General features: G+C 34.2%; 2 protein-coding genes and 1 non-coding gene across 3 annotated transcripts; 2 read left to right on the forward strand and 1 right to left on the reverse strand.

Moving 5' to 3' along the window:
• Window positions 1-7894: 7894 nt before the first annotated feature.
• On the reverse strand, window positions 7895-15053 carry LOC145598957 (uncharacterized). The gene is made up of 8 exons (XM_081655355.1): window positions 14802-15053; window positions 13100-13372; window positions 12114-12313; window positions 11613-11963; window positions 11284-11484; window positions 11091-11161; window positions 10125-10264; window positions 7895-8544 (listed from the first exon to the last, which is right to left on the reverse strand). The coding sequence occupies exons 1-8, from the start codon at window positions 14839-14841 to the stop codon at window positions 8177-8179; spliced, it is 1644 nt and encodes a 547-aa protein (XP_081511481.1). The 5' UTR covers window positions 14842-15053; the 3' UTR covers window positions 7895-8176.
• LOC145597245 (uncharacterized) lies at window positions 14937-23540 on the forward strand. Its single transcript, XM_081653391.1, has 3 exons — window positions 14937-15054; window positions 22733-23010; window positions 23055-23540. The coding sequence occupies exons 1-3, from the start codon at window positions 14937-14939 to the stop codon at window positions 23538-23540; spliced, it is 882 nt and encodes a 293-aa protein (XP_081509517.1).
• Window positions 17911-17997, forward strand: LOC145599968 (small nucleolar RNA Z102/R77). The gene has a single exon (XR_014104208.1). It is a non-coding gene; the product is annotated as a small nucleolar RNA Z102/R77 (small nucleolar RNA).
• Window positions 23541-25439: the final 1899 nt, after the last annotated feature.

A 25439-nucleotide genomic window follows, 5' to 3' on the forward strand; every position in this document is an offset into this window, starting at 1 on the left:
AAATAATTCCAGATGAACAAATATTCAAGGCGCGCACGTACACCTGCTACTGACCTACCCTTACATACATGAAATATTGATTATGTGAATATGATAGATTTTCTTAGGTTTGATAGATTATATTGTAGCTTTGTAGGTCATGATTTTGTCCATTATTAATTTAATCTCAATTTTATGTAGATATATAAGGGCTTAAGGCTATTCAGCCTAGTATAGGGTCTATAAAATATTAAAATATGATCATCAACTCCATGTATTATGAGATAAGGTTAAATTGAAAATTATTTTGCCAGCGATTTGAGAGAGGAATTGAAAGAAAGCAATTTACTCATCTAGTATTATCGAATTACCCCGTCCTGTCATTAGTCAGTCATATAAAGGCTTTGTATTGTCTTTAATTAGTCGTATACTAAATAATTACTATTTATATTTGAGATGCATCCCAGGCTCATATAAGGTTGTTTGTAATCATGCATATATGATCAATAGTCGGTCATATGATATCGTGGTGGTTAAACTGACAATTTAAAAGTAAAATAGATGGTTCTAAACTACCCATGCTAATGGCCTCCCGAAATATCTTGGGCCATGGAAAGAACCCCAACCACGCACTTTTCTTTCTATGTTCAAAAAAATTCATATTTGTCCAAAATTAAGTAGCTATAATACACGAAATTAAACCAGTTTCACTGTTTTTCCAGATTTTGGGACTTAGTAACAAAAGTTCTCTAGATTTAGGGGATGAAATTCAATTCCATTTATGTACACCGATTTTCCTAATTATTTATATCCAATAATTTTATTCATGCTTATCCAAATTTCATGTATGTACATCCAGGGCACTTTTTCCTGCACTGATTTACATTGTATATCATCTTACCATATGGATTAATACGAATGTACATCTTACCATTTGGATTAATACGTGGTCAAAATAAGTAAGATTAGTTAATAATAGTACGATTTTAGAAGGACAAATTAAAAGAGTCAAAATGTGCATGCAAGTGGAGAAGGTTTTTGATTTCCAATATACAATAATGTAATAATTATAAATAATTAAATACCACTAAATAATACTTGTAGTCAAAACTTTTCTAAATTATCCAAGCTACATATACAGCTTGATCATATAATTCATAATTAGTACCAAATGAAAGTATGACGCAAAATCCCACCTGACCTCGCTCTATTATAAGATCATTTCATAGATTTTAAGTGCTAATCATGTTCTGTTACGTACGGACCCTTTATTTTCTTTAATAAACAAATACCTAGATAAATAATGCTAATTAACTTTGTCGGATCCAAATATGCATGTACACCAAATATACGAGTATACATTATAATATAACTTATGTATAATAATTCATCTTAATTTGGATTTTATTATACTTGCAATTAGGATATAAGTTTTTAAATAATTAAAGAATACGAATCTTAGAAAGGCGACATTATCTACTGTCTGTTCCTTTACACAAATTAGAGAAATACGAGTATAAATTAAGCGTATTAATATTTTATGTTATCTTTTTTGGCTACAATTATAATTCAACTTTTTTACTTTTTGAGGGTCTTCATTCTTCTTGTTTGGCTTTTAGAAGGACATAGGATTGGTATTACAAATGTCTTTTCATCAAATTTCCTTTTTATTTATATTGTTTAGCATTTTAGCATTAATGGCATATAAAAATTAATACAAATTAGCATTATATTAGGTCAAACAAGAATAAACATCATACGTTTTGATGTTATGTTTGATAGCGCTATAATTAACTTTTTCTTAGCTTAATATTTTTTTCATGCAGAGTTTCTTTAAGCAATGTGTATATAGATGGACAACAGCAATAATCTATGTGGCTGATCACACCGTGTGGCAAAATTACAATGATAAATTGAATGAATATGAGTAATGAATATGGGCAAATAAACTAAGCTAACACTTGTTTCATATATTGATCTCACTTATTCAATTTGGATAGACCAACCCAAACGGCCGAATGGGCAACAAAATCTCAACTAGAATAGAATTGAACCAACTCAAGGAAATAATATGACTAAAGATCGATACATTCTCTCTTCATGTGAAATCAAGTGTTTTTTAGTTTTCTTTTATAAAATATGGTCTATTTTAATATCAATCTTTAAGATATGGTGCGATCTCATGTCTTAACTTGATCCGAATAACTTCAATTGCATTTTTACATTAATGTTTAGGACAAAATATTTTCAAGCGGAGTTTTATCCGAATCTTCTCGCTCAACGCATATATAATTAGTAATAAGTAGTTTTGCAAAAAAAAAAAAAAAAAAAAAAAAAAAAAAAAAAAGAAGAAGAATTTTTAATATGATTCAATAGGCAATTGTGACCTCATCTATTTACCTTTTGCGAAGAGTAAAGAAAACTGTTTTACTTCCCGTTGGAATAAATTCTCCATTTATCATTCTTCGTTGAGAATAATTACGTTATATGTACTCCTTAATTAAAATGCACATGGAGTAGTATTCTATATTACAATAAAAAAAAAAAAATAAAAAAAAAAAAATAAAAAAAAAAAAACTATTCTCATGCAGGAACCGCTAAAGATATGTATAAGTCAATTAATTATTGATAACATCAGTTCATATATTAGTTGCTCCACCAAATCCATAATTTAGTCAAGCTCGTACATTTATGTACGTGTAAGTTGGTTTAGATATTAGGATCCTAATTGTAGCCTCAAAGGTTAATGATAAGTAATTAATAGTGAAAAATCTAACTATTTAACTCATAATGACTTAAAGAAATTGATATTATATATTGCATAATTTTATCATTCTAATCCTAGTAAAATTCTAACTTAAATGAACATAATCATCACATCCGAAAAATCTCAAAAATCATAATACTTGCAAAACTTCTATCTTCCCTACAAAATAATGAGCTAAGGTAGTTCATGAACCCTGGATCGTAATTTCATGATTAAAATTTCACGAGCATAGAGAGTAGATCGATTAGACCTAAACGCGATCCAATCAAAAGAAAAGAAAGCATGAAACCATATGTTGTTAAGTGGAACATCTAGTCTTAAAAGAGATGCAAATAATACTAGTGGGAATTAGTTTAGATGGCACATTAAATTAAAGAAGGGGAGGTCTATTGAATACTAGCATAAATATTGTGTGATATATTGGCGTAGTATGGATAACGATGGTGTCGGAGAATAATGTAGACATGTCTTCATCCATGGACCAGTCAAGCCGACACTCTAATTATACCAAAACTTTGTAGCCTTTGCACGTGTAATTGTTGCTTCATATCTATCATAAATTCATCTTATTTATAATCAATTGAATCAATCGTTATCTCCCGATCCCCCGGATCCCTAATGAAAATTCCAAGTATAAATTATCAACAAAAAATGTTATATATAAATTTATAAGAGTGTTATATTTACCTTATTTTAAAAAAGTAGTTAAGTTCAATCATAAATTCTAATATGAGATAGGGCATGTTCACATTTACTGAACTGAACTGTACTAAACTAAACTAAACTAAACTAAACTGATTGGAGCTGAACTGAACTGAACTTAATTGAACTGAACTGAAATGAATATTTTATGAGAGAAGGAAATTAGGAGTTGAACTGAACTTATTGGAGCTGAACTGAACTGATTGGAGCTGAACTGAACTGAACTGAACTGAACTGAAATTAAGTAAATGTAAACAGGCCCATACTCGGTCAATGTTACAGGGGTTACTCAGTCATTATTACAGGGAATACTCAATTAGTGCTATAAGAATTACTTTTTTCTTTTACAATCGATCACATGCAGGGTGATGTGGCCATTCGCACACAAAATATGCATAATGAATTAAGTCAAATAATAGATACCTTTTACACTTATGAAGCAATCTAAAGAGCAACAAGCATTTCTTTGCAAAATGTTACATTCCATCACATTATTATAGGGAAAAAAAAATAACTTTGTGATCACATATCATTTGGATATAAATGTATCTTACATTGATAGTTTATCTTTCATTTGATGTTATAAATTTGATCTTAAATTAAACAAGTGTGCCATTTTATGTACTGTTACATTTTTAGAGCATATATAACTCAAATTAATTGCAAGCTGCAATACTAGTAGCCCTAATACATGGATCCATGTCCTCTTTTGGCCAAAAAGAGCAACCAGAAAATGCCAATTAAATGAGTTAAACCAAATGGTAAACTACTCATGCAAGTTACCATCAGCAAATTTGAAAAGCATTGACACAAAACAGTGATGAAAATGGCCTTTGCTTAATGATTGAGACACAAGTAAGTTTAAATAAATCATTTTCATTCAAGATTATATGACTAAATCTATAATTATTAACTATTATAATTATAACCAATATAATTACTATTACTCGGTATTATTGTTATATTAATATAACAAAGTTCTAAGTTACGTACAAGATTATAATTTAATTGAAAATGTAGTTTGAATGGGAAGCAATTTTTCCAAGTCTAAACCTTAAATATAGGAGATAAGAAGAGTTGATAATATTCTTTTACAAAGAACTAAGTAACACAAAAGACAATTTGGACGGTCATGTCAAGAAGACTAATTATAAGAAGATTTAATTGTATTAACAAATTAATTAAACAAAACATTAATCTATGTTACAATACTGGTTATGCACAAGATAGTCATATTAGGTGGAGACAACTTTGGAGAAGCCAATACAATAGTAGATATTAAAGAGCATAATTTGAACTTTGCAATTAAGCTAATTTGGATTTATGTTTGACTAACTACTAATAAGATTTGTGGAAGGTATGAATTTGCCTCGTCTTCTTCTGCCATGACTTTGGTCATGGCCTCATTGTTGTTCTTTAAACTCCAAGCAAGTGCTTTCAAGTTTTTGTTTTCGATCGTCTAAAAGTAAAGATTCTTTTTCGAGAATTATACTACGTATTAATTAAGCAGGATTATTAAATCTGTAACGGCTTATGTATGTGACCTACTATGGGAAATCAAATAGGTTTTTACGACTACATTCTATTTATAATTAATATTGAAATTTTAAAATCAGTATATAATTCGAATGAAATAGTCACATACTTGCAAATTGTAATGACTTACAAAAGTGGTCTTATGATGGTAAGGTTGCTTTACCTAGAGAATTTGCTTCCAGCTTGAAAGAAGGCTATTTGTATCAAGTTTATGAGAAAAGTACGTAAAGATTACATTACACATGCAACTTTAATTATTGTCATATACTCACATACATCCTTTGTCCCTATATTTTAGACGATGATACATACATCATATCAAACTAATGAAACACAATACATATACCAACATATGAGATGCACAAACCATTAAACTAATTTGAGAGCAAAGTATTGACATTAGACACTCAAATCTGAACTTATTAGACCCGTACGAAAACCACCTTTTAACCCTAGGGCATGAATCACGAGTGCATGAACAATATCCTTAATTCCTTTAGCACACCAAACGAGCAAATAAGAGCACGTCATGATCTGATTTTAACAAGGTGAAAAACTGTCATTAACAAATAAAATTGCTACTCCGTACTGTAGTAATTTCACATGAAAAGAAGAATAGAATAGGCCTTTTTCTTGCATGCTACAAAATCCTAGATATAGTCTTAATTTATATACAAGTAAATGTCACAACTACTACAGCTAACCTAAGAGAGACTAGCCACTAGCCTTCTAAGATTAGGGCCATTTGGCCATGGTCGGAAAGAGGTTCGCACTAATTTAGAAAGATACCTTAATTAATTATTTCTAATCATTACCTAAGTTACCATTTTTTAATCTCTTAATTGGTTCATCCTTAAATCACTCTTAAGCTGTTACTCACTTACTCTACAATCTCATCAAAATAATTACCTACACTTTTGGTGAGTTTCACATTTAATCAAGATATTTGGTCAGCTAACTATGACTATAAGATTGGTCTACCACTCTATTACACACACCACTTAGTAAGACAAATCATTCGAGTCATACTTATAACAATGCCATGTCACCATTCTGTAAAGGTGTGAATCGAGTGATTTTCAAAAGAAAACATCGTAATTTCAAATTAAAAAAAAATATTTTACACATTTGCCCATTCTAAATAACTAACAACGGATACTCGACATAATCTGAAATTGTTATTGTAATGAGTATATAGTAAAAGCGGTCATATCAATTAGTTCAACACAAAAAATTAAACCTTTTGTAGTTTTGTTTTATATTCCTACTTCCTAGTGAGTTCTATAGAAAATCTACAAATCTAAATGATTAGAGACTTGACTTGATCTTAATCAGACCCAACTCGAATGCCCAAATTGACATCTCCACTCCAAACATAAGCATGAATTTATATGTCAACAAAACAAAACAATGACTTAGTAAGTCGACATTATATGACTTGTGCAAGCCATAAAGGTATGATAGTTAATTAGTTATGGGTCTTGCAAGTTCATCAACTGATAAAGAGGAAGAAAAATATTTCACACATTTGCCCATTTTAAATAACTAGCAACGGATACTCGACATAATCTGAAATTGTTATTAAAATGAGTGTTAGTAAAAGCGGTCATATCAATTGGTTCAACACACACAATTAAACTTTTTGTATTATATTCCTACTTCCTAGTGAGTTGCATAGAAAATCTACAAAGCTCAATGACTAGAGACTTGACTTGACCTGAATCAGATCCAACTCGAATGCCAAAATTGACATCTCCACTCCGTAGTACATAAGCATGTATTTATATGTCAACCAAACAGTAACTTAGTAAGTCGACAATGTATGACTTGTGCAAGCCATAAAGGTATGATAGTTATGGGTCTTGCAAGTTCATCAACTGATAAAGAGGAAGAAAAAAGGCAAGAAAAAGACAACCAATTTATACCTTTATGGGCTATCCAGATGCCCTTTCGAGGATAAGTACAATCATAACTCACAGGTTGCATGTATACTAATTAAGCTACGACAAACTGGTCAAATCAATGTTCTAAAATCTAAACCCACTAATACTAAACAAATATATACTAACAATATTAGCCTTTATTATTCAGCATGATGCCTATTATTAGCATCCACTGTTTTTTAAGTAACGATCTATACAGAAACAAGCTTATTATATGCTTAAAAGATGCTACCATAGTATAACCTTGTGGATTCTTCCAAGTATATGCATAGTGCTGCTTTTGAATTTACTTGCATTCAGTATATTCCCAAAATATAACACTTAACTCCCCCTAAAAATAAACAAGAACAAATTTGATTCGGATCACGTTCAATTACAATTATTTTCGATAAACTTTTGCGTTGGTATATCATCTTTATGTCAATTTCAGGTTTTCTTGTGTAGGCAAAATATCGGTCTAATTCTAGCAAATCATATCAATTAGCAGAAAACGGCTCAATCTTGACCTTACCGGATCGAGCTACCACTATTAGCTTAGAGTCTTAGACTGGCAAACAGACTTGCAACAAACAGTTTCAATTTAAGGGTTTAAATAGGGAAATGATTTTCTGCAGTACTAATTAAATTCGAAATCGCCACTGCTTGTAGCTTGTGAAATGTTAAACTAGTTTTCATACTAAAAAAATATCTCACAGAAGTTACTCCATGAACCAAAAACGCCATAAATTAGATACGCAGCAAAAACATTTTGAGGAAAGGTCGGTTGTAAATGTGAAAGGCTAAAAAGGCAGAATTACTGTAAGAATAGTTTAGTGCACTACTTTAAACCACAATAAAGGCAAGCAGCAAAGCTGGAGTACTAGTAGAAAAGACAAGAAAACTGGATGGAACCACCTATCTATATTTGGGAAACCAGTCCTTAAACTATTTCCAGCAAACCCGCCGGACTTTTTCTAGTTAGTAAAACCAACATAAGGTCTAAATGTACGCAACCTTACATCTATCAAGTCTTTACTTCCTAATTTAGGATGAAATAACAAGCCTTTACACAAGGGCATAGTGGCATTATTCTTACATCTGAATAACAATCCTATTTATGCCACTGGCAGCAAAAAATCAAAATTTGATCACAAGGTATGATAATCATTTATCAACAAAGTTCCCCAAAATTGATAATTATTGGATCTCATACAATTGCTACAACTATTTACACAAGGCATGAACCATTAATATACCCAGGATTAAGTTGTCAAAAAATACCTTCATCACTGGATGATCCAGGCAAGCCTTTGATTACATCTCTGAGAGCATAATAGTGGCTTTCGCATTTGTGATCAGAAATTAAATTGTTCGAGAGTAAAATTTCCTGGAAATGCTGCCCAGGATGCCACTTCCAGAGTGTGAAGTACTCTTTCTCTTTGCTTCCGTTGCTGCTACTCGTTTGGGCATCAGTATTTCTTTTTAGATAGTAAACAGTTCCTGGGACAAACAATTCTTCATGCATCAAAGCAGCATTTTCTTTGTCCCTGATAACAGCTTTGTCCCTGATAACAGCAGTTGGCTTGGAGATTGGGGGACCACTGGCTCCAGCAAGCGAATCCTCACTTGTCAATATACCTGTCAGTCAAGGCAACAATTTACAATTATCATATAAATGCCCTAGTATGATGTTTGTACTTTTTATACGTTCATCACTCAGATAGCGTACTGGGTATGCAGTCAATTTTTAGATGAAAACTATTCAAAATACGAAGTAATCTATATGCAATGAAGGGTGTGTTTGGTTTCATGCACAATGTTTGGTGTGTAATCTATATTCTGACAAACTATCCAAAATAAGAAGTAATCTATATCCAAAATAAGAAGTAATCTATATATCCAAAATAAGTTGTAGATGAAAATTATCCAAAATAATAAGTAATCATGTCTCTAACAGTTTGGTTTCATGTACAATGTTTTCATGGAAAATGATTTTCCCATCTTCCTTATTTTCCTTTGTTTGGTTTGTGAAGGGGCGAAAAACAATTTTCCTAATGGTGGAACATTGCACTCTCAAGTCTCAATGGTGGAAAACAATTTCCTTTACAAAAGAAAGGAAGCCACATATTCCTCCTGCCTTACCTGTTACCTCCTCTTTACTTTCCTCTCATCTATCCTCACCATTCCATTCATATATTTTCTTTTTTTTTAGAACTTTTCTTGTAAGGAAACTAATTTGCAATTGTGGTTTTCCTTGAAAATTTATTTTCCATGAAATTTTATTTTTCATAGAAAATGTTTTAAGTCAAACCAAACGGAGCCGACATGATGAAAAAGTTATCATAAAAAAAATAAAAGGCAGTCCGGCCCTAACCCAAAAGGTGAATCAACTAAATCATTTGAATAATGCAAACCAGTTTCTAGGCCACTTTTTACAAAACCTATGGCAAAAGCACCAAGAGAATAGAAAGAATAACAATTAAAAATATATATCAAAGAATGACCCTATAATAAGAAGATTTCCTTAATACAAATTTTCGTTTGCCTTCAATACAGAAAGTATTACAAGGCCATACCACCCTCTTCCTCTCATTTCTGGAGCAGGCATCAAAAATGTAATAATGACAGCCAAGATGGCACAAGGTACTGATGTAATTTGAGGATATGTGCTATTTCACGCAAATTGTCCAATATGAATGTCCAAAGTAACTACAATCTAATTGTTTTTCTAGAGGCCACTTTTACCAACTTCAGAAATGAGTGGGAGTGGAAATTATGAATACCAAATGTTCAGTAGTGAAGTATACACATACATTGCATAACTAATCCTTTTATCCATCAACTAATACCAAGCTTTAAAGTAATACGGAGTAATCAGCAACACTCTTTCCCTGTCAAGTGTGGGGTTAAAGACTTCCATCAAAAACCCTTTCCACTGTATTACCAATTTACACAAAATCTACAACAAAGTTTATCGATGTTACTCAGTATCATCTAATCTTAATATGCAAACCCTCCAAAGAATATAAAAAATTAAAAACCATGGGAATATGAGATCATAGTAACTATAATAACTAGTCATAATGCATTTGTCAAAATATTTACCGCTAGACACAAGATATGCATAATCAATACAAAACTACAAGTCAATTTTTAGACTGATATTTGAAACAATATTTGTTTCCAATTGGTACATTTACAAGGACATAGGGTCATACCAGACTTGTTGGTCATGCTTCTAAAATTTGCATAGTCAGCCACTTTCCGAGCTACATCTTGTACAGAAGACATGACCTGTTTTGCATTTGTGAAAAATTCCATCACACTTTTATAATCTTCCTTCTTCAAGACACTCATCCTACAGAAGATCGGGAGATATAATAGAAATCATAATCGCATTATGATTTTATAAAAGTTGGCAAGGACAAAGTAGCAGACAAAAAAAAAAAAAATCGTTTATATTACAACATATTATAATACATAATCACTTGTCAGATTTGCACTAGTATGATGACATTGTCCACTACCTAAGCATGGAAGTCAACTATCTATTCACAAATTCTACAAGCAGTAACCCCACCCCCGCCCCCAAGAGGAAAAACTATTAGCTAATGTACAGCAGAGGTTCCTAGCAACAGCAACAACATTTCAGAACGGATTTCACCATTGGCCCATAGGCAAGGTCAAAGGAGGTCCAAATGAATGCAGTTTTATCAGTTACCCCCATTTAGTCTCAACTAAAAGGCAAGGTTGTTAAGATCACCCAAATATGTTCTCAAAATAAAATAGTGAAGAAAAGTATAGGAAACTACTTTTATACAGAAGTCTTTCCTATTTCTTTTGAGAAACATAGTAACTACAACAGAAACAACAACATTACAATTATTTTAGTTACAACAAAAACTATATAAGTATAGAAGCACACTGAAATAGATATAAAAATCAAACAAATTAACATAGACATTTTTAACCTTGCAAGGAAAAGAAGCACCGGGCAGAACAGAACAAAAACTTGGACATACATAAGACCATAACCTAGAATGGAGTAGCAAGTACACAAACAGGAGAGACAAAGTTTCCTCCAAACAACATGATGCATGGTAAAACTCCTTTCCTGCTTCTTAAATTGCAATCTTAGAGATTTTAGGTCGGAATAACTGAATGATGAGGGGGAAGTACCATACCAGTCAGTTTGAATGATTTCATTCCTCAGTCTTGCCAAAGAAGCGACACTTAGCCTAGGAACAACATCGTCCTGCATGAAGATATAACATATATTACTCAAAAAGTAGTGACTACTGACCACACATGCATAGGTGAGATAAAGTTCTCTCCTAATAGTCCCAGAACTCAACATACATCCTCATACATGCCTACCTGCATCACAACCGTGCTGACATAATCACAACAGCTTTCAGCGAGTTCTTTGGACACACAAGGAGGAGTAGCAATTCCAACAGCAGTTACAGTACTGGGATCAAATCCCAGCTCTGTGGCTGATTTTTGACGAAGCATCATTGCCAATAAAGAGGCTGTAGAAGCTCCAAGAGAATGCCCCACCAACCGTAACCTAAAACCCTGTGAATAAATTAGGCCATACTAATAAAGCAGCCTTGAAAAAGACAAGTAAAATGTATACAGGTATGTAAATGAAAGCTGAAAGAGGAAACAAATATCAAATTGAGTTACATAAAAAGCTTCACAACCTCATGTTTATGCAAGCACTTCTTTATCGTTCCCATCTCATGATTCAGAAACCAGCGAGCAGCCTCAGCAGTACCAAAGTGGGTTGAATAGCCTTCGAAGGTGACATCTCCATCACTTGTTGACACAATATCAGTTACAAGGTCATATACTGTATGAGTTCCACGGATGCCAAGAATGACAAGTTTTCTGCGAGGATCAATACCGATGTAATAGCCAGGTCTCATCACGCTGGAATTACTGATGAATTTCAGGATGTTGCTTTCTCGAAGCATGCTTTGCCTGGCGAGGCCTGCAGGGGTGTCCCTATATGATCCTCTGGCTAATTCCAAGTGATATATAAGATCTTGTACCTAATTCACATAGGCATCAAAAGAAGGAAGAATCAATAGTCTAAATAAAAAACTACAAAAACAAGACATAGTGAGAATCCTGCAGCAACTAAGATATTGGTAGGTAAACATATTTAAAGTTTTCATTACAACATTATTTCTGAAATTTACCGTGGATTCTGAGGTGATTTGAACACCCTTGATATCTACAAGTGGAGCTGCAGATGCTTGACGAAGATAAACAAGGTACAGTCCAATTGTGAGATCAGAGAGGCTCCAGTCTTGTAATCCAGTCTTACTTCTCTGGATACTAGCAACAATTTCGGCGATTGAACGGCTACTAGGTGGAGGCTTACTATCAGAACCATTTCCTGCTACGTAAAACAACTTCCCCAGTTACCAACTGAAAGAATGAAACAAAAACTTCAAAGGAGACTCCAAACAAACAAAATATCTTTTTAAACTTTCCCAATAATTTACAACAAATAAAAGTTAATGATGCAGCCATTTTGTCATTCAACACTTACCAGTGATTCAAAGGCAATACATAAGATATAAAAAATGTAACATTATTGAGTGATAAATGAAAGTAGCAAAAAATAGAATTATACAGAGAGAAAGAGAACAAAATACATCATCTTCAAAAAGGACCTCTCAAGACCTGGCAAGGTTTTTTATTATTATTTTTTTTTTTTAGGAATGATTAAGAAAACAATCTATCCAATTATGTTAGTAATGGAAAGACAAAGACTGCAAGCATTTAAAGCTTGTCGATAGGAAACTGGTTTAGCTGGAATGGTTAAAGAATTGACACAAGAATCATGCAAATTAAGCAAGGTCACCATGACAGAATTAACTACTCTCAAAGAAAGCATAAATAAGGCCTTATATGGAAAACTATGACACCACCACCCCCAATGCCTTTAAAAATGTCTCAACCCAACGAGGTAGAGAACTGGATTATATGCAATCACATCCATACAATTCAAAGGAAACTGTTCCAATTAAACCCTCGATCTAAATTCTAAAGCTAAAAGTCCCTTACATGACTAAAAACTTTATGGTGCACTTAGAAAACCATTTACCAAAACATTTATTATATTTTGTTTTGATATAAAGCCTTGTGTATGAACTACAACATTAGCAAATTATCGGACCTGGGAAAACCCACCTACAAAGCTGTAGTGCAGGTTCAAGTGCCTTCGTAAGCCATGCAAGTTCTGACTTTCGTGTATTATCATTCACTTCATCATCATCAGAGCTATACTTTCCAAGTGTGCGATCATAATCTGTGTTATCAATGAGCTCAGACCTCTTGGACGTCTCATATGAACCTTTGCTTTCAGACTTTGAAGATAGTGATCGAAACCTGGTAAGAGCGCCATATACGAGCATTCCATATGATTCATGTTTCTTTACCATGTGCTTATCTACAGATGTGATTGAATATTACTATCATATATAATAGAAGAAAGTAGAACAAAAAGATGGGCAAAAACATGCATAAGTGCTTCAGCATTAAAAAAAAAAAAAAAAAAAAAAAAAAAAAAAAAAGGTCACGAGCAAAATGGCATCAAGATAGAAAGGTTTGCAAACTGATGTAACAAAAAGAAGCAAAAACAGAGTAGCAAAATGAACTGAGTAAGGGTGATCATGAAATAGAACCGCAAAGCAACAAAAGAAGCTGCATTACTAAGCATCCAGCTGATGCTTATTGTTCGAGGTAACAAAAACCCCTATATATTTAAATAGCTCAACCCGTTCAGCCCAAAGAAACATATACTGGAGCACAAAACTAACTTTATGCTCATCAACTATGATTGGCAACTGATGTTAGCACAGCACTTCATATATAAACCGAGCAGGAAAAAAAAAGGACATGACCTATTCATAGAGTGATTCTATGATCGACAAAGGATATGAACTACAGTTTTTCAATATTTAGGTTTAAAAAGTAGGCAAATTGACTTCTCATCCATAGTTGGAACCAAAGTACAAAAAAAAAACTAGAATAGATCCAAACGGACAATAGGCCAACATCAAAATGGAGCAAATTATAAACAATTAGACCTACGCCTACGAGTCAAGGCATTCACTTAAATCTCCAAATGTGATACAATTGTACACTCTAATACATTAACTAGAGAAGAAACTTCTCTAAGTTAAGTTATAGATGTCACAATAAGCTCAAGATTTCACCTCTCATTGCAATAATAGACCATAAGTCCATAACCAAGTTTAGTAGTTTATTAGGCATGTCAATGAGCCAAGAACATCTCATAAACAAATACGGCGTAAGTTTGTTCGTTATGCAAACAATTAAACCCGAACGTATTTCCGTGTTCATTCAATAAACAACCTCAACTCGATCGGATCAACAAGGTGTTTGACTCATTTAGGCTCACAAACAGTTCGTTCATAATCGTTTATGTGCTTGTCTACTTATTCCACAACCTAAAGGTATCCACATTTTTACTTTAGCTAATTTACTACTGAAAACAGCCATCTATACGACAGCAAAAAGATTTTACCGACAAGAAATTGCGACCGTTTGATCAAAAACTTCAAACTTACTCAAATTTATCCAAATTTCCAAAGAAGTGATTCAACACAATACATTAATAAATATTATTCAAATTAAGTACAGTATAAACTTGTACACTTACACTATTCATTAAAACCACAAAGTTTCAACTAATTACTCAAATCCTACAAAATTAGGATTCGAATTAGGAAATTTCTCAACAACAATTAGTATAAGATTATACAAAATTAGCAACAAAGTACAATTTATAAAAACGGCGAAAATCACATGGAAATGATAGTTAATAAATTCATCAAATGAAGAAGAAAAATTACCTAGATGATGTAAAAGACGACGCAGTGAAGAAGTCGCCATTGTTGGGAGAAGATGAGGAGAGAGAAAGGAGGTTAGTTAGAGAAAAATGGGGAAGAGGTTAAGAAGTGTGAAAGTTGGGAGGAGTAGAGTTTGTGATGGAGTTGATGCGTGTTCGACTAACAGAAGAAGATACGCGAAGAGGAGAAAAGGCGCTGCGGTGCCGCTTTGGGTTGTGTTGTGTCAACTGTCAACACCGAGGATTTGGGCGTCATTGTTCATTTTTTTGGGCCTAGATTGAGTTTGGAGTAAAATGGATTGAAGCGTTGTTAAGGGTGCGTTCTTTTCGCCTGAAATTATAAGTTGATCCGGTTTGTCTTTCACATTTTTGTGTATGGAATGTTTTGGTTTCAGTGAATTTTTGGTTGGTTAATTTATTGAACTATGATCTTTATTTTGTGATGTTAAAGGATATTTTGCTTAGTTACAAGTTTACAACTTATTAGTTCATAGCTAAAAGGCTAACAGACTAACGATTGATTGAATTAACCACTCAATTTTTTATTTTGGTCAAACAGTTAGCTTAAAAGCCAATACAAATGTACTAAATACTAATTAAAGGCTTATTTGGCATTATTTTTTTGTTTCCTGTTTATTTTAAAAAAAAAAGTTTCACATATCTGTTGTCAGTTTTCAAAATTATCATGATTTTAAACAGGTTTACTAATTTTTGTATTCATTATATAACATATATCATGTGATTTTGAAAACCAAAATACGAAAATCACAGCAATACCAAACGAACCCTAAATTAATTAATTGATGCAAAACTAAAGACTTTTGTGAATAAGAACATTTGAATTGGTTTGATTTGAATTTTACTAATCCAATCTAATTTTGGCAAGGATAATGAAGGATCATTTACTAACCTAATTTCCAATCATTTGAACTTGTTTTCTTGAATGTATCTTTGCAGAATTTTTTAAAAAATGTGAATAAAACTCAAATTTCCCTTATTTTATTTGTAAATTGAAACTAAACACACCTCTAGTAATATACACTTGAAATAATTTAAATAGCAGTAAACTAAAACACTACCTCGCTTAAACGAAACATTTTTTTTTAAACAAGTGAAAATTGTAATGAATAAAACACACCCTTATGGTCTTAATGGTCATCAAAGCTCGTTGGAACAACCGCTTATAATTATGTCTCATTATTGTAAAATTAATGCATTCTAATGCAGGCAATACAACTGTCCTCCACTAATTATCCCGTTTCATCTCAACACTACACATTTCTAACAGTTTTACCAAACCTCTTTTATCAATTAGGCTGTTACAATTATCTATTTAAAATATAAGGTACTTCTATTGAAAAAAAAAAGGGTCATTCTGGTGTTATCGCCGCACCAACACATTAAATTCTAGATGACCACATATACTGAGTTAAGCATAAAAGTGGGTACTCAATTCTTCCTTTTTTCACTGTTTAGGTACTCAATTATTTTTACTTTGCTTTTGGGTACTGAGTTAATAATTCCGGCCAAAAAAATTAAATCATCCAAAGAATTCAATACCTTGGGTTAAATAATTGAGTACCTTTGGTTAAGAGCATGTGGGCCCCACCCGAATAAAACACGGGTCACACCCATTTCTTTCCCTTTCTTTTTCCTTTATTCCCCCTTTATTCTTTTCAAATCGGGAAAACGAAGTTGCGTCACTGTCGAAGAAGAACGCGCACTTTGGGCTCGATTCTAGGGAAAACTACACCTTTAGCCGCCATTTTTTTTAGGTAAGCTCAATTTCTCTTAGTTTTAGTTGTTATTTTGATATAAATTTTGGATTTTTTGCCCAATTGTTGATGTTTGTTTCGACTTAGGGTTTTCGAAATTTCGGGGGTTTTTTTTAACTGATTGATGATGGCGAATGGTTGTGTTTTTTGTGTTAAATTTGTTGCTTTGTTGTTGTTTGTTGTTGGATTAAGCTTGTGTTATTGTTGAATGTGGATTTTATCTTGTTTACATTGCGCAAGGGTTGGATTAGTTTTTATGTTTTTCGCACTAAAACAGGGGAGGTTTTGGTGAAATTGTGTATGTGTGATTGATGGTGCTGTGTGTGTTTTTGTTGTGTATTTGAAGTGGCTAACTTCAAAATATGGTAAATCTTCATGTTTAGCGAAGAATGGAGCAGACTTGAAGTACCCGCAATAGGGGAAGCAGCAGCAGCTTTTGTTTTTGTGATTTTTTTATTATTATTTTTCTTCAAAATCTGGGAAAAACATTGCAGATAATTTTGTTGATGAATTTTGTTGCGAAGTACCAGACTTGATGAATTTTGTTGCTGGGTATACTGCTACAGATTATTACTTCTTGTTTTTGGTGTTTTTTTTTTTTTGAAATTGAATCAGGGACAAATGGTTTTGGATGAATTTTGTTGAGCAACAATGGTGATTCTGCCAGGTTCATGGCCTTATAAATACAGAAAATAACGGCTAGTTTCTTTGTCAATTTAATGCATTTATTATTATTATTTTAATTTAAAATAATTAATTTTTTAATTAGGTATGGTTAGTGATGAGTTAAAGGTGAGTTAGTTCACCTGAAAAACACTTTGAGTACCCAAAAGCAAAGTAAAAAAAAATTGAGTACCTAAAAGGTGAAAAAAGCAAGAATTGAGTACCTAATTGTACTCTTAACTCACATATACTTGGTGGATAAGTCTATGATTTAATCAACATTTTTATAAATGATTATTATAATTTCTCAATTGCAAAATACTTCATCATGTAAAAAATGTTCACAACTTGGAAGAAAGTAGGGTTCCTCCTCCAAATATGTTTTGGGCCTATGATTTGGGCTTGAAATCACATGACATCCATATGCCCTAATTGGATTCTAAAATCCAGCCTCCATCAATCAATCATCTTCTATAAAATCCCCAGTCAAATAATTAGGGTTCTATCTGCACCAACCTCATCTTACTTCCGCAACAGCAGCACCACAAGCTCAGCTTATCTAACCCCATTTTCGATACTTTCTCTCTCATCTCCTCTACTTCATTGTCTTAATTTTTCAAATTTGTGATTTTTTTTATTTCTTTGATTTGAATTTTGAAAATGAATTGGAGAGTAAATGGAAATGATGAATGAACTATGTTTCCCTATTGGTTTGATTCGCCGATATGATGGCAACAATGTATTAGCTCTATCTGATCTTCTTACTTTCTATCTCCTTTGTTTTTATTTTATAAAAATTTAAAATCGAATTTGAAACGTTAAAAAGAGATCGATTTGATGAATTTAATCATAAAATCCTTGAAATTTCAAGGTTTGATCGCCGGAATGATGGCGAAATCACGTATTCGTACTCTGATCGTTCTCCCTTTTTTTATTACAATTTTTTTTTAATATTGATGAAAATTACAGTAATTTGTTGATGGTTGAATATTGGATTTCTTAATAAAAATGATGGTGGCACATAGTTGAAGGCTGAGCAGGTGAAAAGACTATAATACCCCTGTTGAGCCCATCGCTTGTGCGAGATTTGAGTCCTTGATTGGGGTTTCTTGAGCTGGTTTGTTTACATAGCTTTAGATAATCTCCTACAAAATATCAAATGACGCAAATTTTATCATTATTTTCCCTCCCTCTAAATTCTTTTGACTTTTAAATGTTGTAAATTGGTTGATTATCATGTAAATACGGGTTTGGGTCGCACCTGTTCTGTTATTTGAGAGTTCACTTTGGGATGGCTGTGCTTGGACATAATCGTATCTTTAAATTCCGAAACCTACACCACCTAAACTTTCTGGCATTGAAGATAAATGACAATGATCGATTTAAGCACAACAATTGACATATTAGTAGATTATTAACGAGTAACCCATCTTGATAAATGACTGTAGTTTGAACAAATTGGTAATCAAGGTCTGCTGTTGTGCTGTTGGACTTTTAATCCTAAATTGAAGCATTTTTTTAGAGGGAATTTTGAATTTTAAGATGACTAACCCAAAGCCATAGTTAGAGAGCACAAGTTGGGCCTCTACCAATTTGGTAGAGGCCCAACCTGTGTGGCATATAATTATCTCAATTAAACAAGCATCACTACAAGTAGTTTTATTGACAAGTACTCTCTCCATGGCAGCAAAATAAAATAGACAACCCAAAAATGAAAGTGGAGCAAAATCAAGGAACAAGAGGGAGTTTTTGACAAGCTATGATTTCTTTAAATAAAATTGTTCAATTATGTCAAACTCAACATTCTAAAGGCAGTCAATAAAAAAAAACATGAGTTTTTGGCAACATAAACAACAAGTTAAAACACTAAGAAATATATATTAGTAATAAAAATAGCTTCGTAGAGCTTAAATAAACACAATAATGAACGTGGGACAGGGAATAAAAATGTATATAAAATAGGCTCATCAGCAATGCATCTCGTATGCTATAAAATGCTAAATACAGGGTTAAGACAAGTAATAAAACCTAATTGTTAAAATGTTGGATGGTACAAATGGCTGTGCGGGATGTGCACAAGACATGTGCACCCAAGGACAAGGCATACTTGATCCCGGGCACCAATTAAGACTCCAAAGCACTTAAAACACGATGATTAAGGATGAATAAGATGGTTCCGGGCACTATATATAACTCCCAAGGTTTTTAGGGAACCCATGGAAATACTTGGATGCATAATCTCGCCGGGTGAAAAAAATGATATAAGAAAGCCAAATATGAAGGCTAATACATGAAATCGGAGCAATTTATGAGGTGTTGGGACCCGGTGTCGGAATTTCACGGAACACTACAGGATGCATCATGGGGTCATATAATATTTTTTTTGACCCATATATGACCATTATTTGACTACGTAAAGACCCCGTGGAAACTTATAGCCAATACAAGAGGCTTGCTAGAAAATGGTTAAATTGGATGCTTAAAGGCAAATTGGATGATTTCACCCACCCAAATGGACTCTCGGAAGGTATTCGGGCCCTTGATAAACAACTCGGGAATTTTTATTTTCTGGTGAAAAAAGGTCAAAAAATTCCAAAATTGAAGATTATTATCCACGCTTTTTGAGAAATTTTTGAGGTTGCGGGGTCCGGTGGCGAAAAGTGTTGAGACACTAGGGGACACATCTTAGGGTCATATAATGCCGTTTGGAACCATATATGACCAGAATATGTTGTCATAAATGTCTGTGACCGGCATAAGTTCACGAAATTGGCGGAAGTTGCGAACTGGTAAATTGACCGTTTTAAGGCAAATAGGATGGTTCCACCACCCAATTGGACTCCCGAAGGATATTGGGGACCATGGTAAATATCTCAGCAAATTTTTAGTTCGGGTGAAAAAAGGCAAAATTTTCCAAAATTGAAGGCTACTATCCACGCTTTTTGAGGAATTTTGAAAATTATGGGGCCCGGAGGCGAAAAGTGTTGATAACCTAGGGAATACATCTTAGGGCCATATAATGTCGTTTGGAACCGTATATGACCATTATATGTTGTCAAAAATGTCCGTTGTAGGCTACTCAAGTTGTGAACTGGTAAATTGACCTTATAAGGAAAATTAAATGGTTCCAACCACCCAATTGGAATCCCGAGGGTATAAGGGACTATAGTTAATATCTCAGCAATTTTTTTTCCGGGCGAAAAAAGATCAAAAAAATTCCAAATTGAAGGTTACGGGGGCCAGAGGCGAAAAGCGTTGATACCCAAGAGGATACATCTCAGGGTCATATAATGCCGTTTGGAACCATATATGACCATTATATGTTGCCATAAATGTCCGTGGTAGGTTTGAGTTCACAAAATCGGTGCAAATTGCGAACTACTAGTAGTAAATTTACTGTTTTAAGGAAAATTGGAAGGTTTCACCTACCCATTTGGACTCCCTGAGGGTATAAGGGTCCATGGTAAACATCTCATCAATTTTTATTTCCGAACGTAAAAAGGTCAAAAAATTCCAAAATTGAAGGCTATTATCCACGCTTTTTGTGGAATTGGTTGCGGGGCCCGGTGGCAAAAAGTGTCGAGACCCAAAGGTTACATCGTAGGTTCATATAATGCCGTTTGGAACCATATATGACCATAATATGCTGTCATAAATGTCCGTGGTAGGCTTGAGTTCACGAAATCGATGCAAGTTGCAAACTGGAAAATTGACCATTTTAAGGTAAGTTGGATGGTTCCACCCACACAAATGGACTCCCGGAAGGTATTAGAGGCCATAATAAACATCTCAACAATTTTTATTTTCGGGTGAAAAAAAGGTCAAAAAATTCCAAAATTGAAGGCTATTATCCACGATTTTTGAGGAATTTTGTAGGTTACGGGGCCTGGAGGCGTAAAGTGTTGATAACCTAGGGGATACATCTCAAGGTCATATAATGTCGTTTGGAACCATATATGACCATGATATGTTGTCATAAATGTCCGTGGTAGGCTTGAGTTCACGAAATCGGAGCAAGTTGCGAACTGGTAAATTGACCGTTTTAAGGCAAATTAGATGGTTTCACACACTCAATAGGACTCCCAGAGGGTATTAGGGACCATGGTAAATATCTCAACAATTTTTATTTCGGGACGATAAAAGGCCAAAAAAATCCAAAATTAAAGGCTATTATCCATGCTATTTGAGGATATAATTGTATTTATTTGCAACCGACCAACCATAAATGTCTTTTTTTTTTTTTTTTTTTTTTTTTTTTTTAATTGCACTAATCATTTGGATGACTATACTATGGGCAAGACAAAAGTTTATGTTGGGTGGAAATTTCATGAGACATGATAGGGTTAATCTTTAATATTACTCCTTATCAAATTAAGGTATTGTAAAAAAAAAAAAAGGAACAATTGTGTGTGTATGGATATAATGACTTAATGAGGCACAAAGAGATGACTAGTGTTAAACATTACGGAGTTTGATTTTTAATTTTGGACACACACTATACCACCAAATACTTTTTATACTTTACAATTTCTTTATATACACACAGAAAAAATATAAAATGAGTAAAAAAAATCACCCCTACACCCGTATACAAAGTACTAGCAAGTTGTATATTCATGTAATTTTACGATTAAATTTATTTATTTATTTATTTTTCACTAAAACAATTATGTTGAGCTTAAAATTTGCATCATCAATTAATATTGGAGATTTAACTTTGTATCAAAAAAAAAAAAAAAAAAAAAAATACTACCTCCGCTTCACAATACTCGCAACAAAGTACAACTTTGCGGAGGCCGAGGCAAAAGATTGAAGGGGGATTAATTAAGGGGAGGGGTAAAATATTAGTGGAGTTAAAAGGGAGGGAAAGGGAAGTGGTCCATGTGCAGGAGAGAGAAAGTGAGGGAGGGAATCTTTTAGAGCGGGGATTTCCCACTCTTTTTTTCTGATATATTCCAAAAGGCTCCAAATTTTTTGGCTCCTTATTTTTCCCTCCTTCCCCTTTCCACGAAAATTCAAACTTTTCCCCAAATTCAAATTTGTCATTGATTTCAAACAAAAAGACCTCATTATAAAGAGGTCTCCCATCCAACTTACCCCATTTTTTTTTTTGTAAACTGTTTTGAGAATGGGATAAGTGGGTTGGGGAGGGGGATAATTTCAGTATCACAGTACAGTTAAAACACCAACAATTAGTTAGCAAAATACAGGCAGCCCTACAAATTACATCTTCCTACATAATCAAATTAATCCTAATTTCCAAAAGCTGTGTTAATTCCATCAGCAGCATCATATGTACAGAAATCAGGCTCCATTAAAGACCGCAAAAAAAAGCCACAGCCGCCATATCATCACCTTCACCTAATCTAAAAAAAAGGACTCATGGATGATTTCTTTGATGATGATTTCTTTTACATGCATCATCTTTATGCACAAGAAAAGCAGCAGACAGATTTTTACAATGAGGGACTCCATGAATACTTCTACTGAGAAGCAGATTCACAACAGCAACAAGGCAACAACTCCAGTGAAGACAATGCATATGATGCAGATGATGATGATGCACAGGAAGAGGATGGTGAAGAACATGATGCACATCAACAAGAAGCACAAGTAATTCAAAGAGCAAGCAGAGAAATGACTGTGGTTGAAAAGAGGCATCTAGTTGATGAAATTATGCTGAACATGGAAGGGGACTCTTTGCCAAAGGGATTTTTGTCCAACTTAGCAAAAAAACACAATGTTCACAGATCCACTACAACCAGGTGGTTCCAGGTAATTAAAAGACACTTGCTTGAAGGAAATGTCATTGATGTTAGAACAAAAAAAAAACAGGTGCTTGTGGGCCAAAACCAAAAGAATACACTGATGAATGGTTAACTTCAGTGCCTCTATATAAGAGGATCACTGAAAGGAGCTATGCAGCTGCCCTTCATGTGTCCCCTTCAACCATTCATAGATTAAGGAAAAAGGGTAGGCTTAGAACACATACAACAAACAATCATCCAACACTGTCAGAAAATCACAAAGTTGCCAGAATGAAGTGGGTTCTAAGCTGGGTGAACCCTGCTCCATCCTTAGGGGACCCTACTTTCATTGACATGCAATACACAATTCACATAGATGAGAAATGGTTTTTTTTGAATCCTGAAACCAGAACATTTTACTTGCTGCCTAATGAAGAGAACCCTTATAGAGCACAACAGTCAAAGAGATTCAAACTCAAGGCAATGTTCATGGGCATGGTTGGAAAGCCTTTATATGATGAACACAAGAATATGGTACATGATGGGAAATATGGGTAATTCCCTTTTGTGAAATATGAGATGGCAAAGAAGAAGAGCAAAAATAGGGACAAAGGCACATTGGAAACAAAGGCAATACAGTCTGTCAACAGAGATGCTATAAGGGAAATGTTACTCAATCATGTACTGCCAGCATTGTATGAAAAGTGGCCTGCACAGCTACCTAAGACTTGTTAGAGGTGGACAGGGATCTTCTAAACAGTGTAGTTAACTACTTGAACACAATTGAAGTTCAAACAAACAGTAACCATCAACAAGAAGCTAACATGGAAGTGGATGTAGATTAAGCAATAGGGGACTCCAGCTTTTGGGACACAAAGACTGCCACACATAACCACTCATCCCTAAACTTTGTTTTTTTGGTTTTAGTTTAAGTTTTGGTTATGTGTATTTTGGTAAATAGCAAGTCCATATTTAATGGCAGTCTTGTACTTAGGAAAACTTGATCAAAGTAAACTTTTGTAAGTAACAAAGACCATTTGTAATGATGAAAATCAAGAATACTTTTGTTTAAAGTCCATCAGATAGGATTTTATGTCATCAAAGCATAGTAGATAATGGGTACCTCAACAGCAACCTCTAAGAGAAGTCACTAGAGCTTCCACATCTATCAACTAGCTCTCAGTTGAGTCCCTTCATCATATGGATTTAAAAAAATGAATTGCACTGTATGTGGGGGGACTCATTGCATTATAGGGCCTTTATTTTTGGGACTCATGTACTCAATGTAAGGGACACCAAAATCAACCCACAAAGACAGTGCAATAACTAGTAAAACAGAGGCAGGAAAACAGAGGCAGCAGAATCAATGAAATGCAGCAACTACAATTTAAAGCAACAACTCATTCACAATGCCAAAACTCACAGCAACAAAGCACACAAACACCATAGCAGCATAATGCATCCCAGTACTGTAACTCACCACAAAGAAACAAGTAATACATGCAACACAAACCCAAGGACTCAGTCATACATGAAAAACAAACATAGCACCATCAGGGGACTCAGTCTCAACAACATCATGCTAAAAACTTAATAAACAAAAATTAGGGTTTTAGAATTTACGCTGCCCTATTAGTTTGGGGGGGGGGTGGTACTCAGGATAGTAGATCTGGAGGTAGGCCGTGTACACATCATCTGGATCCTGTCCTTCTGGAAGCCCAGATCTGACCCTCTTGACCCCGGAACTAGGCCCAGCCCCAGACCTACCCATCATAGGATGGGATGGAGGTGGCCTAAGGACCTCCTCAGTAGTCAGCTCCACAGATCTAAACTCTCCAGTCTCAGATCTAGCATCAGGAGCCACATCAGTAGGGGTAGGAAGTGCCGCAACCAAGGGACGGTGCCTTTTAGGGGGTGAATCAACCAGATCTATCACCGGAACACTGGGAGAAGGGGCTTTTGATGCAGAAGGCTTAGGTTTGTCCTCCTCGTCATCACTAGAAATGTACTCAACAAGCTTGGCTCCTCGAATCCTTCGTCTAGCAATTATAGAAGCACGGCGAACAGGCTTGAGCATCCCACATCCTCTCCGAGGAATGTATCGTGTGACACCAGGAGCAGGAGAAGAACCTTTGCTGTTTGAAGAAAGGGACTCGTTGCAGCGTAGATCTGGGGACTCAGAAGTCGAAGAACCCATTTTTGAAGGTCAAAACAAAGGATTAGGGATGCAAAGAGAAGGAAATGAAGAGAGAGAAGGAGTAAAACCAGAGAGTGAAGACAAAGGAGGAAGACGAGTGATGAGAGAGAGGAAGAGAGAGAGAGGGAGATAGAGAGAGATAGAGAGAGAGAGAATATGAACGAATACGGTTCATTGGGGGGGGGATTTTTCTGGAAAATTGAAGAACCCCCATTCAATGCCTTCAACCACCTTCATCCTCAATTGAATGCAGATTCATT

This window comes from Chenopodium album, chromosome 20, assembly GCF_948465745.1.
Source record: "Chenopodium album chromosome 20, dcCheAlbu1.1, whole genome shotgun sequence".
Taxonomy (NCBI): domain Eukaryota; kingdom Viridiplantae; phylum Streptophyta; class Magnoliopsida; order Caryophyllales; family Amaranthaceae; genus Chenopodium; species Chenopodium album.